This window comes from Zonotrichia albicollis, chromosome 1 (genome assembly GCF_047830755.1).
Source record: "Zonotrichia albicollis isolate bZonAlb1 chromosome 1, bZonAlb1.hap1, whole genome shotgun sequence".
Taxonomy (NCBI): domain Eukaryota; kingdom Metazoa; phylum Chordata; class Aves; order Passeriformes; family Passerellidae; genus Zonotrichia; species Zonotrichia albicollis.
In genome coordinates this window covers 92,418,376-92,437,454 of record NC_133819.1, presented here as the reverse complement: position 1 = coordinate 92,437,454, position 19,079 = coordinate 92,418,376, and the positions used below count along the sequence as shown (strand labels likewise).

Genomic DNA, 19,079 nt, shown 5'->3' with positions numbered 1-19,079 from the left:
GGTCTGGGATCTGCACCCAGAGGAGTGGGTGCAGTGAATACATGATTTCTCTCCTCTCCCCACCCACACCTTAACATCAGCGGAGAAGCCAGCATGGAATTAACATAAACACTTAACTTTCAGATTCTTCCCTCCAAGTTTACAAAACTCTGAAGCAAAAGGAGGTTATGTTGGAGTCATGTTACTCGGAAGTCAGAAGGGACAGTGACTATTTAAAGATGTCCCTTCCAAGCAGAGTGTCACCAGCAGAGCAGACAGTGACTGGCACCATACACGCAGTGTAGTGCATTTTAATGCCTCCCTCTCTGCAAATATCAGACAGCACAAGTACTCAGTAATATTTAAAGGTAAGAAATTACCCAACTGCCTCAACATGTGCCAGACACATGCTCACCTGATGACACAAGAACAAATGTCTGCCAGCTCTGTCTGCTGTTAACTGTACCCCCTTTCAGACCCTGACTTCTCCCATGTATTCAGCTGTTACCCTCAGATGACCACAACACAGCCTCACCTGTCCCACTGTGAGCACTCCAGAAATCAAAATAAGGCTCCAGACAATTTAGTGCTCAGAGCACTCACAAGCATCACAGGGCCCACCCCAGAGACCCCACTTGACTGTGGTACATCGTGCTTCCTCTTGCAAATCCAGAGAGGGACTTGGATCGATGCCTCCCAAGACAGAGGGCCTAACCAACACATCACAGGCACTTTGGGGGGTAGAGGTGTCCCTGCTCAGCCCTGTGATGGTAATGGAGGAGTTTTTCAGACAGCAACCAGCAGCTGTTTGTCCCTCTCCGAGAACCACCTTGTGGAGTTCCAGCGCACAGACACCTTATCCCGTACCACTGACACCAACCTGCTCTCCTGTTTCTGGAATGTGCCCCCCATACTCAGCGAAAGCGAACAGTTTTCTTACTTCCACTTGCAGAACAAGACGTGAGTGGGTTCTGTTGACACCACTCATGATAGGATTTTCTGGAAGGGGCATCTTTATTTGGGGGCTCAGGGTCCTTTAAAATTTAGGACAGCTGGTAAGAATGACTCAGATGGGTGCATGGTCCTTCTTAAGCCTTGAGAGTTTTACTGAAAACATTCACTTTTTTTAGTAAAAAAGAAGAAGGAAACAAAGATAAAGTCTACACATACTACACCTAAACTGTAATTTCTTGTCACATAAATTAGGAAAGGCACTTTCTACTTAGTTACAGAATAGAAAAAGGCAAATATGTCTCAAATATCAATAAGCTCACATGTTCCTTCAGATTTTGTGGAATCCTGTGCATTTTCCAGAGCTCCTCCCTCTATACCAACCCGCTATTTAAAGGTATTAGAATGTATTATTTCACAAAAATGAGATTATATGATGCCTACCACAAGGTGCTTGTTGTAGTTAGAGAAAATTAAATAATCTCATCTCCCAAGTACAAATATTCTTTTCTCTTTGTGATAATATACCCACTTACTTCAGGAAAATTTTTTTTAGCTTGTCAAAACTCACTTTGATTTTCAGAAACAAGTGCTTTCTTGACTATGCATGTTTTGATTAAAAAAAACAACTCATACTGTCTGTACACCACTTGCAGCACTGCTCCTACAAGAAATAAGAAAATCCAATGCATATCTGAGGGAAGATGTCCAGATGTAGAAGGACAGATATCCAACTTCCATTGACTTCCCTTGCCTTCTTCCAGAATGCCTCTTCCTCCAGTTACCATATGGTCAGTTTTTGCCTGATGCAAATTAAATACTTTTGACATTTATAATAGGGTCCACTAGAATGATTAATTCCTTTTATTTTAGGGTTATTCTGCTTTTTTCCTTCAACAGATGTATGTTAGGGTGCTTACTTTGGAATAATTGTTCATGATTTATGTGCATCTTCAGCTGTATCTAGTGTTTGTAGAGGTTTTTCTTTCATTATTTTGCAAACTATTTCTTTTCTTTTTAAACCAACTAAAGCTACAATCACAGGGATGGAAAAAATGAAAAGAAATGTTGTATCATGGTTGTTATCTGAAGCCATAAGCTATCAAGCACCCTTAACTTCTAGGACTTGGTCCAAGGGCTGCTGGAATTGGTGCATTTACTGCCATTAATTTCAATGGGGTTTGGATGAGACTCTTTAGAGATCACTTTATAAATTTTTGAGTTTCTAAAATAACACAATTATGAAATTTTGCCCAAGAGTCTCATCTAGAGAGAGACTCCCACTCTCACTGAAATGAACAGCACAAAGTAAAGTCACTTAGACCAGAGTTCTGCAAATGCCTACACTTGAGCTTCATTTTATTGGCTGAGTCTGCATAGGAATGCCCAAATAGATAAAGACATGCCCATGAAGTACCAAAATAGACTGGATCAGGATCACACTCCGAGCACACTTAAAAATCAAAAATACCCAGAACAGAAGCCTCTGCATTTTTGTATGTGATGTAACCTGCGGTCATATTTCATAACAAAGATGTAATTCACACAATCTCAGCTGAGTCACAAACTAAACATTATACTTAAGTGGTTAATTCAATTTAAATGCTTTGAAAAACACTAGAGCTGCTGCTCATGTCCTCAGAGGTTAACGAGTTCAAGTGCTGACAAACAACAATTGACCTTAGAAGGCACACTGCAGTTCTTCAGATGGCTGGTCAGAAAGTAAAGGCATTATGATGCTTCCTTATCCAAACCAGAAGTATCAAGCCAGAGAGAATATTCAGTTCAATCCTGACAGAATGAACCTGAATGCACAATAAAAAATAAAAAAACAATCTAGTCTGTTTATTTTCATTATTGTTTTTCACAAGCACTTAGTTAAACCATTACAGAAAATTGCAATACAAGGATCAGACTGCAACAATGAGGGATTTTGGAGAGACACAAGGGAGAATACACGAGTTACTAAATCACTGCCATACATTTCCTAAGCATTATAAATATACTGCAATTATTTCTCAAGCTATTAAAAAATCCCATGTGTTCAAGGCTCTACATTCTCTCTTCCAAGAGCCAACAATGTCACAAGCACCACCTGTGAAGCCCTGAGAGGGAGAGCTACTCCCTGGCCTCTGATTATGCAATGATAAGGATCCAGGCCCCTTCAGGCATATCTATTTATTGGCAGCCTCAGAAAATAGGCTGAGAATCAAGTGGGCATGATGAGCCAGCTACCTTCCTGCTTACTCTAAGTGCACTGAAGTAAAAAAGGTAATGCCTGAAGCGAGGGGCAAAGTTTGTGCTGCCATTAGGTATTTAACGGCTATTCCAGGCACTCGTCCATTCCGTTTGGGTGCAGTCAATCTAGCACTCCTTGTGGACACTAACTTATTTACTTGTCACTATTAAGCACACAGTAATGACCCAACTGTACTCCAAACACATACGTTCACCTGACTTAACATCCCGTAACCATCCATTTATTAATTGCTTAAAAGCATCCAAAGCAACACAGCAAGCTGGCAACATGACCCTGATTTCTTATGCCCCTGGAGTGCAAGCAGTAAAAACGCAATTTTTAAGAAATTGATACTCATTCCAGAATACACACGGTAATGTTCTTCCTGAATATGTTTATGATAACCCCCTAGTCTAGAACCCAAAATCTCTATGAAGAACGCGACAATATTTTGACTGCAATAAAGCGCAGCACCTGATTGATTAAAATATTACTGTATGAAGAAGGGACATCCTGCCTAGGCTCCTCTAATTCCTATGCATATTTTGTAATAATTCTATCCAAGGGAAAAACTAATATAGAATAACATAATGAAAACAGGATTAGGAGACCTGTGATTTTTTTCCTGACATGCATCTCACTTTATGAGACAGGTAATGCCATTCAGAAAATCCCCATAATTCTTTTCATTACAATTGCAGAGTTCCCTAAGATTCATTTTTTTAAGGAAACAAGCAGCTACTCTAGGTTGATCTCGCCTGTACTCCCTGTCAGTATCTAGTCTTGTTCACACAACACAACAGGATGGCAGCCTGCTCCTTCCTAAGTGACATCTTCAGCAGTATTGCCCTCCATGCATTTCTGCTCAGAGATATCTTTAAAAAAACACACTATGACAAATGTATGTCAATAAAAAGCAGCCACCCTGGAAGGAGAGGCCTTCGGTAGTCATTTCAGGGATGCAAACACTGTCACGAAGCAGTACAGCCTGTCATTGCTGCTCTCAGCTTGTTCCCCCCGGACCCTGAGAACCCAAAGGGAGCAGACGGGGGCTTCCTTAAATTACAGCCGGCAAGATTTTCAGCAGTCACTTGCTTTACCGGGGGTTGTCTTGGAAGCCAACCCGGGCGCCAGCATTGCACAAGAAGCGACTGCCATCTTCAGGGGAGCCCCGGTACCGGAGCCGCGCGTATCCTCCGCAAGCACACAGGTACTGAAGTTGTGACAAAAACCTAAGGCAGTTCTGGGCGGCTGGTAGTGGCAACCAGCTCGACAAAGCCCTCGCCTCGCTCCCTGCTCCCTCTCCCAGGTAAAGGGAGTGTGTTCCCTCGCTCAGCCGGGCTCCCCGCTCTCCCAGCCCTGAACCGGCCGCTGGCAGCGCTCCGGAACGGGGGCAGGCATCCCGCCGCGCTGGCAGCGCTCCGCGGGGACGGGCACTGCAAATTTAGTTCTTCCCGAGAAGCGAGCGCCTCCGCGCCCCGCCGCGCACCCCCGGGCGAGCGCCCAGCCGCTCCCTCCGGGGGCAGGCACGGGGGGCATCTCAGCGAGCCCCTGACAGAGCCTCCCCTCCTCCTCCTCCTCCTCCTTCTCAAGCTACGGCTGCGATCGCTGCCCTTCGCGTCCCGCCGCCGCATGGGATAAGCCGGGCTGGCAGCGTGAGCCCGTTGGCGGCGCGGGGGAGCGGAGCGCCCGGAGTGCATCTGTTGCTGAGCGGGTGGCGGCTGGCACCGGGATGCGGCCGCGGCTCCGCTGGGCGAGGCAGCTTTCCTCCCACCGCTGTACGTGAGTGCCAAGGGCAGCGGATCCCGGCCACAGCCACCAGAACCCCCCACCGCCCGGGCACTGTCCGGGCCCACCCCCGCGATGCAGGCGGCTCCCGGACAGGGGCGCTCCTGGCGCGGCGGGGCGAGCCCCAGCTGCCGGGGCAGCCGCTCCTGGTAACACCGGGCGGGCAGGATACGGCCCGCCGGCCCCGCGTCCCCCCCCGTCCGCCGCCGGTGCCCGCACATCTGCCGGCAGCCTGCGGGGCCGGGCGGGCAAGGCGGCTCGGAGGCGGCGCGCACGGCCCCGCCGGCAGCCGCAGCCCGGCCCGGGCGTCCGCGCTGCCCTTGCGCCCCTGCACCCGCAGCGCCCCGGGACTGGGCGGCGGCGCCTCCCCCTGCGCCCGGCGCTGGGGCCCGCGGCGGTCCCTACCTCCGTGTCGTAGACCAGCAGGTCCAGGTAATAGGGGCTGAGCAGGGACTCGTTGCGGATCTGATCCATGGCCAGATACACGGCGGGTAGCACTCCCTGGGTGATCCTGCTCTCCTCCTCGGACTGGTTGACCGGCATCAAGCCCATGATGGAGATCGGCGTGGTGGCGTTGGGGCGCAGCCCGGCCGCCCCCCGGGAGCTGCCCCGCGACCAGCCCCAGCCCGGCGGCGCCCAGCCCAGGCACAGGAGCAGCAGAAGCATGGCAGGGCTGGAGGTGGCAGCGGCCGGTCTCCGCGAAGAGGGATGCATGCTGCTGGATGGGGAGGAGGAGGAGGACTGAGGGTGGAGGAACGGGCTGAGCGGCGGAAGAGAGCCGAGCCCCTCTCAGTCTGGGCGCATCCCCCGGCGGCAGAAGCCAAGGCGGGAGGGAAAGATCTGCCTCTCTCCGCTTCCTCGGGAGCCTCGGGGTCTCCTCTCTCTTCCCCCCCCTCCCCTCCCCTGGCAATAATCCTTCTGGCAATGGCGCCTACTCCTTCCCAGGTCTGCCAGCTGCAACCACCAGGAGCAATAAATAAATAAATAACCACCACCACCACGCACACACAGACACTCTCCCCACCACCCTCCTCCGCTCTCCCCGCGGCACAGCAAGGGAGCGGGACCTGCCTCTGCCTCCCCGGCAGCTCTCCCCCCTCTCCGCTCAGGGAGGGACAGCACCTCTCAGGCGCGGGGGGGGGAGCCGAGCAGCCCTCATTGAACACTTCCTTCCTTCCCCCTCCTCCTCCTCCTCCAAAAGGGTGAAAAGGGAAAAAAAAAAAGGGATGCTCCGGCAGAAAACGCCGATGAGGAAAAAGCCCCCCCCTGGAGCCGGGGAGGCGGAGGAGGGAAGCGGAGCGGAGCCGGGGCGGGGGTGCTAGTGCCGCATTCCGCGGGAGCCGGGGCAGCCCCCGCCGCGGGCGCGGAGTGCCGCCTGCGCCCTTCCTCCGGCTCGGGCAGCGCCGCCGGGCGGGATGCGCGGCCGGGGGCACAGCAAAGTGTGCGGCGGCGGCGGGGGCCGGACCGAGCTCCCTCTTCACGGCATCAGCGCTGGCCGCCGGCGGGTCGGGCACCTTCTCCAGGTGGAGCTGCCAGGGCGGGCGCGGGGAGGTGCGAGCGGCGGCCGCTGCCCATGGGCGGGCAGGGGAGGCCGGCGGCAGCCGCGGCCCGCGGGCTGTGCCCACGCGCGACCCGCTGGCACACGCGCGGCGCCCGCGGCAGCGCTGCCCGGCGCGGGCGGGCTCCGCGCACGCTCCCGCCCTCACACGCGGCACGCAGACACGCTCCCACTCGGGCTCGGCGCCCCGCACACGCACACGCGCAGCCAGCCCGGGCCACGGCAGCTCTGCGGCACGCAGCAGCAGCGGCGCCTCTCCTACAGCTCAAGTCGTGGGGTTTCGGGTTTTTTAATTTTGGGGGTTTTTTCTTGGTTTGGTGTTTGTGTTTTTTTTTTTTTTTTTTTTTTTTTTTTTGTTTTTTTGTTTTTGTTTGTTTGTTTGTTTGTTTTTTTAACCGGTTTCTTTTTCCCGCAGAATTGGCGGGTTTTGGGGAGCCTGACAGCCCTCGGGTTACAAAAAAAAAAAAAAAAAAAAAAAAAAATAGAAGAAAGAAAAATATTAAGGCTGCGGCAGGACTCTGAGCTTCTCCGAGGGCTGTCGCAACCCTGTGAATAGCGTGTTCTCCCAAATAATTGCCTCCACATCTCAGTGGCCCATGGACAGCCCAAGGCTTTTTGCGTTGCTCCCAGGCTATCCCCTCACCCCAGGGAACACGTTCACACTGCCCACCCAGATCCAGTCTGCAGAGTCCCAGAGCAGCATTTGGCTGATCTGTTTCATCTCAGGTAGATCCCATACAGGAGGTGGTACAGGCAAAATGCAAAACTTTTCTTAACCCTGCCTTAGGCACCCCACTTTTTATACATATTCATAAATTTCCTGAGGTCACTCCCAGCAAACCTTTGAAGATCAACCTAATACATCTAATTTATATTACACAGCAATGGCAGCATGTCTGCAATAAACTGGAAAGAATTTTCATGGATTAATACATTCTAAGACTGTAAGATCTGACCTTGGGGTAAAAGCCCTCAATCAGTAATTTCATAACATTTGTTGCATTACAGCCCTTCATTCAGAATGACGTCCAGCAGTGTTGACTTTAAGGCATCAGTAATGAAGAGTCCATCACATCTCTTGATAAATCATTTCAATTATTAATTAGTTTGCTGAAAGGTGCATTTCATATTCCATATCAATTTGTCTTATTCCAACTTCCCACCACCAGGTCTCATCATACCTTTATTAGCTTAAGGGGACGCAGTATCAGTGATCTTCTCCCCCACACAGGAGCTAAGATTAATCACATTTTGCTTGTGTAAAATAATAAGGCCAGCTTTCCTTCACCTCAAGAATCATTCCTGGAGGCACTTCCAATGCACCTCTCCTTTTTCCACATGATGTTGAACTGGCCCTTCTGTGACCTGCCTGCACTGGGCCATAAGGTGCAGCCTCCCTCAGTACCGGCCAGTTCCATAGGCTGGGCAGGTTGGCAGGTTGAGAAACCTAATCCCTACAGGCAGACCAGACAGAGTGTTGTCCTTGTGGGGATGTCTCTTTATGAAATCATCTACGCCATGTTTTTGATGCCTCGGGTTTTAGCTGTTATATTTTTCAAATTCTGTACTGCTTAGTGTGTAGTTCTTAGCTTCATATTAGGGGCTGGTAAGCTCTCTTCACAGAGTAGGAGATAAAACAATTCCTTCTCTAGCTGGGGACCAAGGACAAATGGTCCAAATTTCAGGCCCAAGAGCATAAACAGTGGACTGAAGAGAGAAAAACATGGGTCTTCATAATATAAAGCTGTAATAGGACAATTAACTCAAATAAGATAATGGACCAGAACTTATAAAAGTGAGAGACTTCATGACCAGTCATCCATTTTGTGACCATTTTGGGTTCATCTTGGGTGTAGCCCTGGCCAGACTCTTGTACTGCCCAAGGTGTATCCGCTGAAGCCTTTTAATAAATACCTTCTTTATTTTTTAACTCTGTCTAGCCTCTGTTCTAGGTCAGCCTTCACAAGACTCCAGTTTCTGGTGACCCAGGTGGGGCAGAAGGCATTTGGAAAACCCCCTGGATCAGAGCCAGAGGAGCATCCAGCTCTTGCCCCTCCCCACTCCTGCCTAAAAGCATCACCTACCTCCTTACTTCTGTGTGCTCAGTCTTGCACTGGAATAAATCAAACCATGACCTTTGTTTGTACAAGTGACTTGTCCAGCAGTTTGTCACCTGCAAACTTTCCAGCAACTCATTTTCTTCCAGAAAATTGATTATCATAACACCAAGAACATTCCTAGGATGCCAGCAGGAATAGGTGCCATATTGATTTTGTGTAATGCTATTTTTAACCAGAATATCATATGCTAAATGATGTTTTGCCATTCTCAGCTTGCTATGCAAGTTTGTCTGTCAAAATTAGTTCCACAGAAAAATCTTTCTTCACTGCTTGTATACTGTATCATTCTGTGATTTTCACCAGTACTTGGCTACCAGAACTACAGCTACTTGGATCAACTTGGTGATCCTTTTACAACATTGGCAGTTTATTAGCACACACACTCACATTGGCTCTGGACTGTCATCATCTTTCCAAGATCTGGGGTTTTTTTTGGAAGCAATTTCTACGGTTTTGAGAACTCAGTTTTCTGAAAGAAAGCTTGAGGCCAGGTTGTGTGTTGCAACAGAATTAGTATCTTGGACATTATTAGCAACTACCTGACATCCTTCTTTGCTACTGCTGCAGCAGCAAATGTCCCTTTGTCAGCTGAAGATTGAAATGCATCTCCTTGCTTTCCCAGCACAGGCCAGAAAGAGTCACTGGACAGTTCCACTCAGAGTGAAGTTCAAGGCTTGCCCTCATATGGGAGGCAGAGACCAGCTGACACTGGTGTCCCTGCAGTGCACAGGGAAGGCCAAAGAAATGCATCCAGGAGAGATCTGCAGAGGTCTGGATTGTGGCTGGATATTTAAACCAAGCAAAGCTGCACTTCAAATTACAGTATTTAACAATGTGGTGCTTCTGACCTTAATCTGTTTCTTGCTGCACTCCCTGACAGTAAAACAGGGTGCTCTTCCTCCGTGGCAGTACTGTGAAGACAGATTAATAAGTATTTGGGAAACACCAAGAAACTGTAACATTCAAGTTCTATAAAAACAACCAACCAACCAACCAACAAAAAAAAAAACAAAAAAAAAAAAACCAAAAAAAAGGAAACAACTAAAGGAAACAACTCACACTAAGAAAATAATTTTTATTTTTCAGTCTAGGGATTTGTTCTGGGGATGCAAGTAAGGCCATATATTGAACAATAAGGATTAGTTAAAATAAGCCTCTCAAAATTCTTCCTGTGTGTCAGTAAGGCATGAAAATGACAGTTTCTCCACCTTTTGTAAAAAACAACAAAAAATCCCCAATAAAAACAAACAAAAAAACCCCAAGCACCCCTCACTCCTCCCTCAAAAACAGGGGATGTATTGCAAGAAGATAATGTAATTAAAAATCGTAGTTTAATACACACATTGAGGCCAACTTTTGATTTCACAAAAACCTTTATTTCTCGCACCTAAGTATTTAATTTGCTAACTGATTGAAAGTTTCACGTTGTCCACATATGTTTTCTGCTACAGTTGTACAGCACATGATTCTCTGCTACAGTTATATCTTGTAAAGCCTGCTTCTTTCCAGTTCTCAGCTATGAGAAATTTCTTTTCTTAGGTACTGTACTGTGTTTATGCATAACAGATGCCCAGGTAACAGCTCATTTTAAATAAAATAAGGCCTGAAGGAGAATTGCACCAAACTGCTTATTAAATATTGTGTCAGACACAGCCACTGGCCCAGCTGCCTTTTCTTCCCCTTAGAAATCCCCAGAAGGTTTTGCTACTGTCAGATTGGTAAAGTGCATTCCCTAGGATGAAATCCTCTGAAGCAGCACACATCCTTTATCTGTTAGGCAAAAAGGCATTATATTCTCATTTGGTGGTCCACATCAGACACCCTCTGTTTATTCCTCGTTGGCTAAAATATCAGTTCACAAGAATTGTAAAACCTGTTCTCTTAACTCGAAAATCAAATGTCACTTTCTTCTTGGCATGTTACCCAGTCATTTCAGTGCTTCAATCATGTGAATCCTTCAACCATATTTCTGTAAAAACACTGTCAAGTATCTTCCCGCTAATGATCGCTTCCAATTTCTCAGTTATTACTAAGTCTTCTCACAGCGTATGCACAATTAACAATTTTTTTCTTTATATATTTATATTTGCTCATCACAGAGTATCTAATTAATTAATTTCACATTTAAGCATCTGTACTAGTATGACTCCCTTGACCACTTTTTCTTCAGTTGCAAGTTAAGTATCTTCAGACCACAGATAAAGTCAAGAAACTCAGAAAACTGATTTTCTATTAGCACCAACAAATAAATTGCATCTGCTGCAAGTCCTCTGGGAGATGGTTTGATGCTACACAAAATATATCATGGAGCCCCTTAAGCCAGCAACTCACTTCCTGTATGTATTTTCCTGCATATTCATCTTCTTAATACTTTTTGAGAGATCACTGAGAAGGTCCTGCCCTGTATTTTGTCTCCAGCCACCCTTGCAAATGCTGGAGCCATGCAATTCCTGTCAGTGCTGACTGGGACTGGTCTAATCAGGCTTTGTCTGTTCCTTAAAATATCAGTGAACAGTGGATTAAAAAAAACCAAAAAAACCTGGTAATCTAGGCATAGTAATTTTAGTACTGCATGTACATGCATAATGTTTTTCCTCTGCAAATGAGAAATGTGGGAATACTGCAGTGCTGTAATTTGAACTCAGCTATTGCTGTTGCGCCTCAACAGAACCGGGGGGAGCTCTCCTACCCATCTTTTCCCTCTCTCCCGAGGGCTTTCACACCTACCTCAGCTAACTTCCTGGACCAAAGTTCCATATTTGTTACAAAAGCATACAGCACTCTCAAACACTGCCAAAAAACCTGCACATTTGCAAGGGTATACACACAACTGCATGATCCAAACCCTACAGTCTCTCCAGACACCTTGACTGCTGTCTTTCTATCAGGGTATCAGGACAAAGCTCAGCTAACTTCAAGGTAAACTCCAAATCTAAAGGCCTTAAGAAAGGCAAATGAAGTTAAAAGAGCATCAGATTTTAAATTACCAACCAAGCACTATCACTGTGTAGGTGCCCATGTTTTCATAAATAGGAAATAGGAGCACAATCTCATCAGTCCTTATCAACCAACATGAATTTCCCCTTGCAGTGCATCTTACCACTTCCTATAAATATAACAGAAATTGAACACACTTTTGAGTCTCTGTTTTCAGCAGAGCCAGTGAGAAATACTATTTCCAATTCATGTTGAATGATGCATGTACGATGATGACTGTTTTTCCCAGGTGTTTCTGCAAGCTCTAGCAATCCCCCAACATAATGTTTCAGAAAGGCCACATATAGAGAGGTTTTAGTGGTTTATTTCTTAGAAGGAAGGTTCATGTACTGTCTTCTGTTGAACTGAAAATCCAATAAGTTTTAGCCCATGTTGAAGACCCACAATTTTTAAATGAAAGGAAATTGGTAAATAAGTAAATGAAAAAAAAGTCAAAATCACTATCTGATCATTTCAAATAAATATGATAATTAGGTACCTGACTGTAGTCTGGATGGCTTTCTAAAAAAATAAAAATAAAAAATACAGGAATAGAAAGACTAAGAAATAAGCATTAATTTGGAACTGAAATCCTCCAGTTTTTCCATTTCTATGAGACATCCAGCCCTATCTGTGCTCAGGAGAAGCCCGAAGCCCACAGTCCATTCCTCAGCAGGTAACCCTGACCTGCAAAAGGAAGTCTGGAGATGTTAAAGGAAGTCTGAAGATGTTCTTCATGACTCAGATGCTTGATGGAGTCCTTCACCCTCCAAACCTGAAGCCAGGCATTAATTCATCTCAACTCCGGTGAGTTGAGAAGAAGAAAAGGCTGTCAAGAATAAAAAATGGTAAGTGGATGGACTAGAAGGCCAACACAGAGGGAGCAAGCTGGTGGCATCGCTAATGTTCGGTGTTATGAACAAAAATTCGGTCAATATTTTTTTTGTGAGAAAAAGTTACAGAAAGGCAGCCAGATCTGTCTCTGCCAGGGTTCTGTGTGCTTTGTTATTGTAATCACGGGTCATTGTAGCTTATCACCCCTTTTGTATTAGTAAAGGCCCTGGCTGGGGTGGGGTGATGGCCCTTCCCCAAGGCTGTATTCTCTTCCCAGCATAGGGAAGACACCTGAGAGGGTGGGGGGGGGGTTATGCAAAGTGACTCCAAAGTCCAGAATGCTTTGTGGGACCCCGACTCGAAATGCAACGAGAAAACCCCAAAAACAACGAGCCAAATAAGAATTGAGAGACTAAAATGATGTCTGGACATGAGGAGCCGATGGCTGAGCCTGCAGAGATGCGGAGCCCCTCTCGCCCTGAGCAGGGAGTGGTTCCAACGCCGGGACTAGCCACCTGGGAAGGTCACAGGAGCAACATCTGACGGGGACCTCACGCCCTAAAGCTCCCACGAGGACTGGATCCCCCGGCTCTGCCCCTAGTGGACGGAGCTGTGCTTATCCTCCTCCTCTGAGTCGCCCTGGGAGACGCGACGGGGACTGCAGCCCTGCCAAGCCGCCCAATCCTGAGCTGATCACTTTTAATAAAGGCATTAAAAAGGAGAAGAAGTCTCCTGGCCCTGTTTATTTCAGCTGGGGGCTCGTCCGGGATAGCCACGCCGCAAGAAGACTCAAGACTGGCCATCTTGGACTTCAGGACAGCTGGCTACCAGGACCAGAGGGATCAGCTCAGGAGCAGCGACGCAGAGGAGCACCGGAACACCGGATTGGTGAGAAAGCCGGTGGCGGGAGCGGGAGACCTGCGCATGTGTGTGTGAATGAGACGAAGGCCGGCAGCCGGACCTTCGAAGCAAGAGCGGACCTCTCAGTACCGCGGTTCCGGACTCCTGCGAAGGATCCGGCCGGGAACAGGGGGCGGAGCTTGGAATTAGCGTGAGTGAGTCGTCTCCCAAGGGGGAATAAAGGGCCCCCCCCTCCGGGCGTGCGGAGGGAATATTTGTATGAGTGGCACGCACCCAAAATAGGCCCTGACAGAGGGAAGTCAGGCAGATTTGTCAGTCCCGAGAAGGATTCGGGTAGCAGTTGTAAGTCTCGAGAAGGATTCGCGTAAGATTTTGTCAGTCCCGAGAAGGATTCGGGTAGCTCATAAGCCCTGCAGGCAAAAGTAAGTCCTGGCACAGGAACCAGGCAAAAACCCCAGCGAAGGAGGCTGTGGTTTGCTTTTAAGTCCTGATACGGTGAAGCCTAAAAATTGGCGGGTTAGGCAAACTAAAAATCAGGCAGTTGTTTTTCCTGACTGAGGGAGTCAGGCACGACCCGGATTCTTAGGCTGAGGTTTCGTGTGTTCAAGTCCCGATAGATGTAAGACCTGACGTGGGGAAAGTTAGGCAATCAAGAGATTGGGCAGTTGTTTCAGTATAAAGTCCTGAGCATCAGGCAGAAAATTTGAAGTTTCAGTGGAGGAGGCTGAAGCTCCTCAAAGAAGGTTCTTTTTAGAAATTACCGGTCAGTAAAGGCACCTTTAGGATTTTTTACTGTTAAGACCTGTAAAATGGGAGGGTGTAATAGTAGAAAGACCGGTAAGAGATTGAGGTATATACATCCTAATAGTCCCTTAGGAGAACTGTTAGTAAAATGGGATTCTATAGAGGCCACGGAGGGATTAGATAAAGCGAAAATGATCCATTATTGTATGGAAGTGTGGCCAGAATTAGAGATACAAGGAGGATGGCCTTGGTGTGGGACAAAGGATAAGTGGATGTGCCAGCTATTAAATAATTATCTGACAGCTCGAGGGGATACTGATCCTGAGCAATTATTGTATGTAGCTTGCTGGTTAAAGAGCGCTGTTGGGGATGAAGGGGTGCGAATTTGTAAGGTACAGAGGAAGAAAGAGGGGAATGAAGGAGGGGATGATAGGAAAAGATGGGATCCCCTGGATTATCTGCCTCCTTCTGCCCCTCCACCTTATAATCCTCTTCTTCAAGCACCTCAAATGGCAGGTCCGGTTCTTCCCCCGGCTGCCATCTCACTACCACCTGTTCAAACTCCTCCTTCTACCTCTTCAGCTTCCGCTATGATAAACCCAGTATCTCCTCCAGTTCCTTCTGCACCACCACAAGTGCCTACTCCACCTGCTGCATTCTCCACCCCTTCTCCAGCTCCACTTAATATTCACTCAGGCTCTTCTCCCCCTCCTATTGCTGTCCCTTTACCTCCTCCTAGTTGGGGCACAAATGGCTCCTCGCCCGATAAACAGCTATCAGCAAATACACCTGCTGATGGGCAGAAAGTTCAGGGTAACCCAGGTATCCCTCAAAGTAGTTTGGCATCGGAAGATGGGCCGTACTGTGGTACCAGATCCAAGACCTCCAAGGCAGAGAGACTCTTTCCCCTCAGAGAGGTTCCTATGGGAGGAGTAATGGGAGGTGTTGGCTTTGTGAATGCTCCCCTAACTGCTTCTGAGGTGAGAGGATTCAAGAAAGAGTTGGGGCATTTAGTTGAGGACCCAGTGGGCATAGCTAACCAAGTGGATCAATTTCTAGGTCCAAATATCTACACTTGGGGGGAGATGAATTCTATCCTGAGTATATTATTTTCCCCAGAAGAGGTCCAGATGATTAGGGAGGCTAGCATAAGAATTTGGGAGAAGGATAACCGTCCAGGACCCCAGGTGCCATCAGGCGAACAGAAATTGCCACTTACGGATCCCAGCTGGAACCCTAACCAGGAGGAGGGGAGGAAGGCCATGATGGAATATCGGTCTTTGATAATACGGGGGATCAAAGAGTCAGTTCCCAAAGGAACTAACACCCAATTGGCATTTGAGGGCACACAGGAGAAAGAGGAAGCTCCTGCTGCCTGGCTTAACCGCCTAAAGCGGAACTTCCAGTTGTACTCTAGAATAGACCCAGACACCCCAGAAGGTCAAATGCTACTAAAGGTCCAATTTGTTACCAAATCTTGGCCTGATATAAGGAGAAAACTGGAAAAGATGGAAGATTGGCAAGAGAAGGACATTAATGAGTTATTAAGAGAGGCATTGAAGGTGTATTTAAGGAGGGAGGAAGAAAAGGCAAAGGCCAAGGCTAAGATCATGGTTGCTGTAGCCAGACAAAGTGCAGGGTGGGCAGGACCACCACCGGGAGGAGGCAAGGATAGGCCTCTTGTACTGTCAGATGCAAAAGGGATAGAGACACCTCAAGTCCCTTTGAAAGAACGATATTGCTATTACTGTGGAGAGCCAGGACATACCAGGAGGTTTTGTAAAAAGCTCAGTCTCGATGTGGCAATAGCCAGGGAACAAGATCATTTAGAAAAGATCCTTAGAGGTGATGAGTAGAGGGTCAGGGGCTTTTTAATATAGGGGACCTGATGCAACATCTAGAAGAGCCCTTGGTAAACTTTGAAGTGGGACCCCTAAATGAGGAATTTGAATTTTTGGTTGATACAGGAGCAGATAAGTCCTGTCTCAACAAAGTAACATCTGAAGTTAGACAAAAAACAGCTAGGTAGAAAGGATATCCAATAGCACCAAAACTGGCCAGTAAAACTAAACTTGTAATAAGTGGTGTGAAAGTAAAAGGTACCTTATTGTTGTCTTGTTGTGTGTGTGAGAGTGAGTCACAAGAAAAGTCAGCCTCAACTTCCCGGGCAGGTGGGAAGGGGGCAGTGGGAGTGTGTGTGTGTGTGTGTGTGTGTGTGACCTGCAAACCAGGCTTGTGTCCCCCGGGTGGGTGGGGGCTGTGACCAAAGTGTGTGTGTGTGTGACCTGCAAACCAGACTAGTGCTCCCCAGATGTGTGAGGGAGCCGTAGCTGTAAGAGCGTGAGTGACACGCAGGCAGCCTCACAGGTGAATGTGCACCAGAGGCAACCAGAGTCTGGGCCCTTCCAAGAGGCCCAGAGATACTGAGACCTGGGGGCCAACCCCAAGGTGAGGGGGGGGCTATAGGGACCTGTGATTTTCTAGCAATAAGTTTGTGTCTTAAAGGTGTGGAGGAGTGTGTGAAAGTGAATGAGAAATGAAAAAGTGAATATAGATGAGTTAGAATAGAGGTAATGTAGATTGTGCATTACAAGTTTTACCACATCTCCTTAGAGGGAAGTGTATTGTGCAAAAGAATGGTGTAAGGAAAAATTTAGGTGCAAGGGGGTTGAAAGAAATATTTAAGCTGTAAGTGAAAGTATGAAACAGAAGCAAGAGATAGATAAATAAGATCTTGAAAAATAGAACAGAAAACTAGTGAATTAAATACACAGAAAAATAGGAGAATAAAAGTACTCTGAGAGTTAAGTTAGTGGAGAAATACAACTCCTTGCAAAATATGTAGAAGTTGATAAGAGAAACATACAAGCTATGGAAAAAGAGAAATTACTGATAACATTAAACAGAGAAGCTGAGTTTTGATAAAATCATTAACAGTAGACCATTAATGCCTGTGTTTGAAAGCCCGTTTCAGGTGTTCTTCATTACTAAGACGGTTGGACTCACATCACTCTCACCCCTGGTATTGGACCAGGATTCAACACCAAGTTTTACCCTCTGGCATTCTGGTATTGGACCGGACTGCACCCCTTTCTCCCTGGTATTGGACCAGACTCCACCCCTGTCTCCGTCTGGCATTGGGCCAGACTCCCAGTTTCTACGTCTGGCATTGGACCGGACTACACCCCTGTCTACTTCTGGCATTGGGCCAGACTCCCAGTTTTCCCCTCTGGCATTGGGCCAGAGTCCACACCACTCACCTCCAGGCACTGGATAAGGATTCATCCACATCACAAGTTAATTCACCTGGGTATACTGTGATTTGGAGTTGACTCTCAGGAAGAGGAGTCAAAAAGACTGAACTGTATGGGAAAAATTGGTATCAGAGTTCTAATATTGCTTAAAATGTTTCAAAACTGTTTTGTGTAAATTATGTTGGTAAAAAGTTTAAGGCTGTAAATAAGTAATTCTAGTTTAAGTTCCCCAATATATTTTTAAAGACTCCAGGTTAACCCTCTACAGAACACTCCCCTGGGGGGGAAAATAAAATTTGTAGGGAACAGACCAAGAGAGGCTTAACCAGAGAAGCGGGTAGAAGGGACTCTAAAGAGCTTGGAAGCTTGTCCTCAGAAAAAAATTCCCCAAGAGGCAAGGCCGGGTGGGCAGGCTGTGCAAGATGACCCATACCGGACTCTTGGGAAGGGTGGTACTGATAGCTCTGATTGCTGGTGGTGCTCAGGGGAGCCCAGCTGAGCTGTGCAGTGAATGCTACCAACCCTGCTATGAGGAGGAAGTGAGCTCCTTGTCGAGAGTCCACATCAGTTCTAACCCTGATGGTGTTAACCTCTCCCAATTGGTCCTTTATGAGAAAAATAAGAGAGTGTATTGGATAGCCCAGAATACTGCCACTTTTAGGCAGCCACTCCTAGGAGAGTGCCCTATAGAGGAAGCCTGGTTTTGCTTTGAATGTGATGCTGCTGAAACAAGCTCAGCAGATCTAGCAAAAAGCAAAGAAATGGTGAAAATGGTAAGAAAAACTGTTTGTTACAAGTATTTATATGAGTGTACTGGAAAAGAGATAAACCCCTTTTGGAACACATTTCAGGGAAACTCTAAACCCCTAAGTTTGATCTCATCTGGCAACTGCATTGCTAAGGTGATAACACCAATTTTCTTATTACCCAAAGAAACTGGATCAAGTTTGGGAGTTCCTATATATAATGATTTGGGAGAAATTAAACAAAACCGGGAAAGTGAAATAGAAATTGAGAAAATCCAAAATTGTAAAAGCCAAGTTTGGATCCCAAAATCTGTGTTGAACAAAGTCATCCGGCTACAGGCAGTGTTAAAAATAAAGAATTCAATTATTAGGGACATTTCAAACGAAATAAAAAGATTGGCATGTGTAAATAATCAAGATCAAACTCCTACACTTGATCCCAATGGGTGGGAGAATTTAGAGATTTTCAGAAAATATGTATGGGAAAAAGTGGTTTTTCTCGCTGTGTGTGTACTTGGAGGATTGCTCTTTTTACTATGCTTATTTGTCTGTTTTAGTAAAACAGTATTGGCTGTACAAACCAATCTGGAAAAACCAAGCAAAGTAACAAGGTTAAGTAAGCATGATTACCAAAGTGCACAAGAGATTTATAGTAGATTCAAAACAAAAAATTGTGAGTTGATGCGAGCTTAAGAATTCAAGCTCGATCAAAGAAAAAGAGGGGGGACTGTTATGAACAAAAATTCGGTCAATATTTTTTTTGTGAGAAAAAGTTACAGAAAGGCAGCCAGATCTGTCTCTGCCAGGGTTCTGTGTGCTTTGTTATTGTAATCACGGGTCATTGTAGCTTATCACCCCTTTTGTATTAGTAAAGGCCCTGGCTGGGGTGGGGTGATGGCCCTTCCCCAAGGCTGTATTCTCTTCCCAGCATAGGGAAGACACCTGAGAGGGTGGGGGGGGGGGTTATGCAAAGTGACTCCAAAGTCCAGAATGCTTTGTGGGACCCCGACTCGAAATGCAACGAGAAAA

The 19,079-nt window shown here is 46.8% G+C and overlaps 2 protein-coding genes across 3 annotated transcripts in view; both read right to left on the bottom strand.

The window, feature by feature from the left end:
• GABBR2 (gamma-aminobutyric acid type B receptor subunit 2) overlaps window positions 1–6,657 on the bottom strand; it is a 456,372-nt gene extending 449,715 nt beyond the window's left edge. Inside the window, exon 1 of one of the 2 annotated variants that reach the window (XM_074546963.1) lies at window positions 5,363–6,657. In XM_074546963.1, the coding sequence (XP_074403064.1) occupies window positions 5,363–5,671 (309 nt within the window). In that variant the 5' untranslated portion in view covers window positions 5,672–6,657. The remainder of the gene's footprint in view (window positions 1–5,362) is intronic. The other variant, XM_074546956.1, reaches the window with a different exon arrangement.
• A 3,116-nt stretch (window positions 6,658–9,773) lies between these two features.
• The window catches only part of GALNT12 (polypeptide N-acetylgalactosaminyltransferase 12), a 58,372-nt gene continuing 49,066 nt past the window's right edge, over window positions 9,774–19,079 (bottom strand). Inside the window, exon 12 of the transcript XR_012581604.1 lies at window positions 9,774–12,440. The gene's annotated coding sequence lies outside the window, so the exon portion shown is untranslated. The remainder of the gene's footprint in view (window positions 12,441–19,079) is intronic.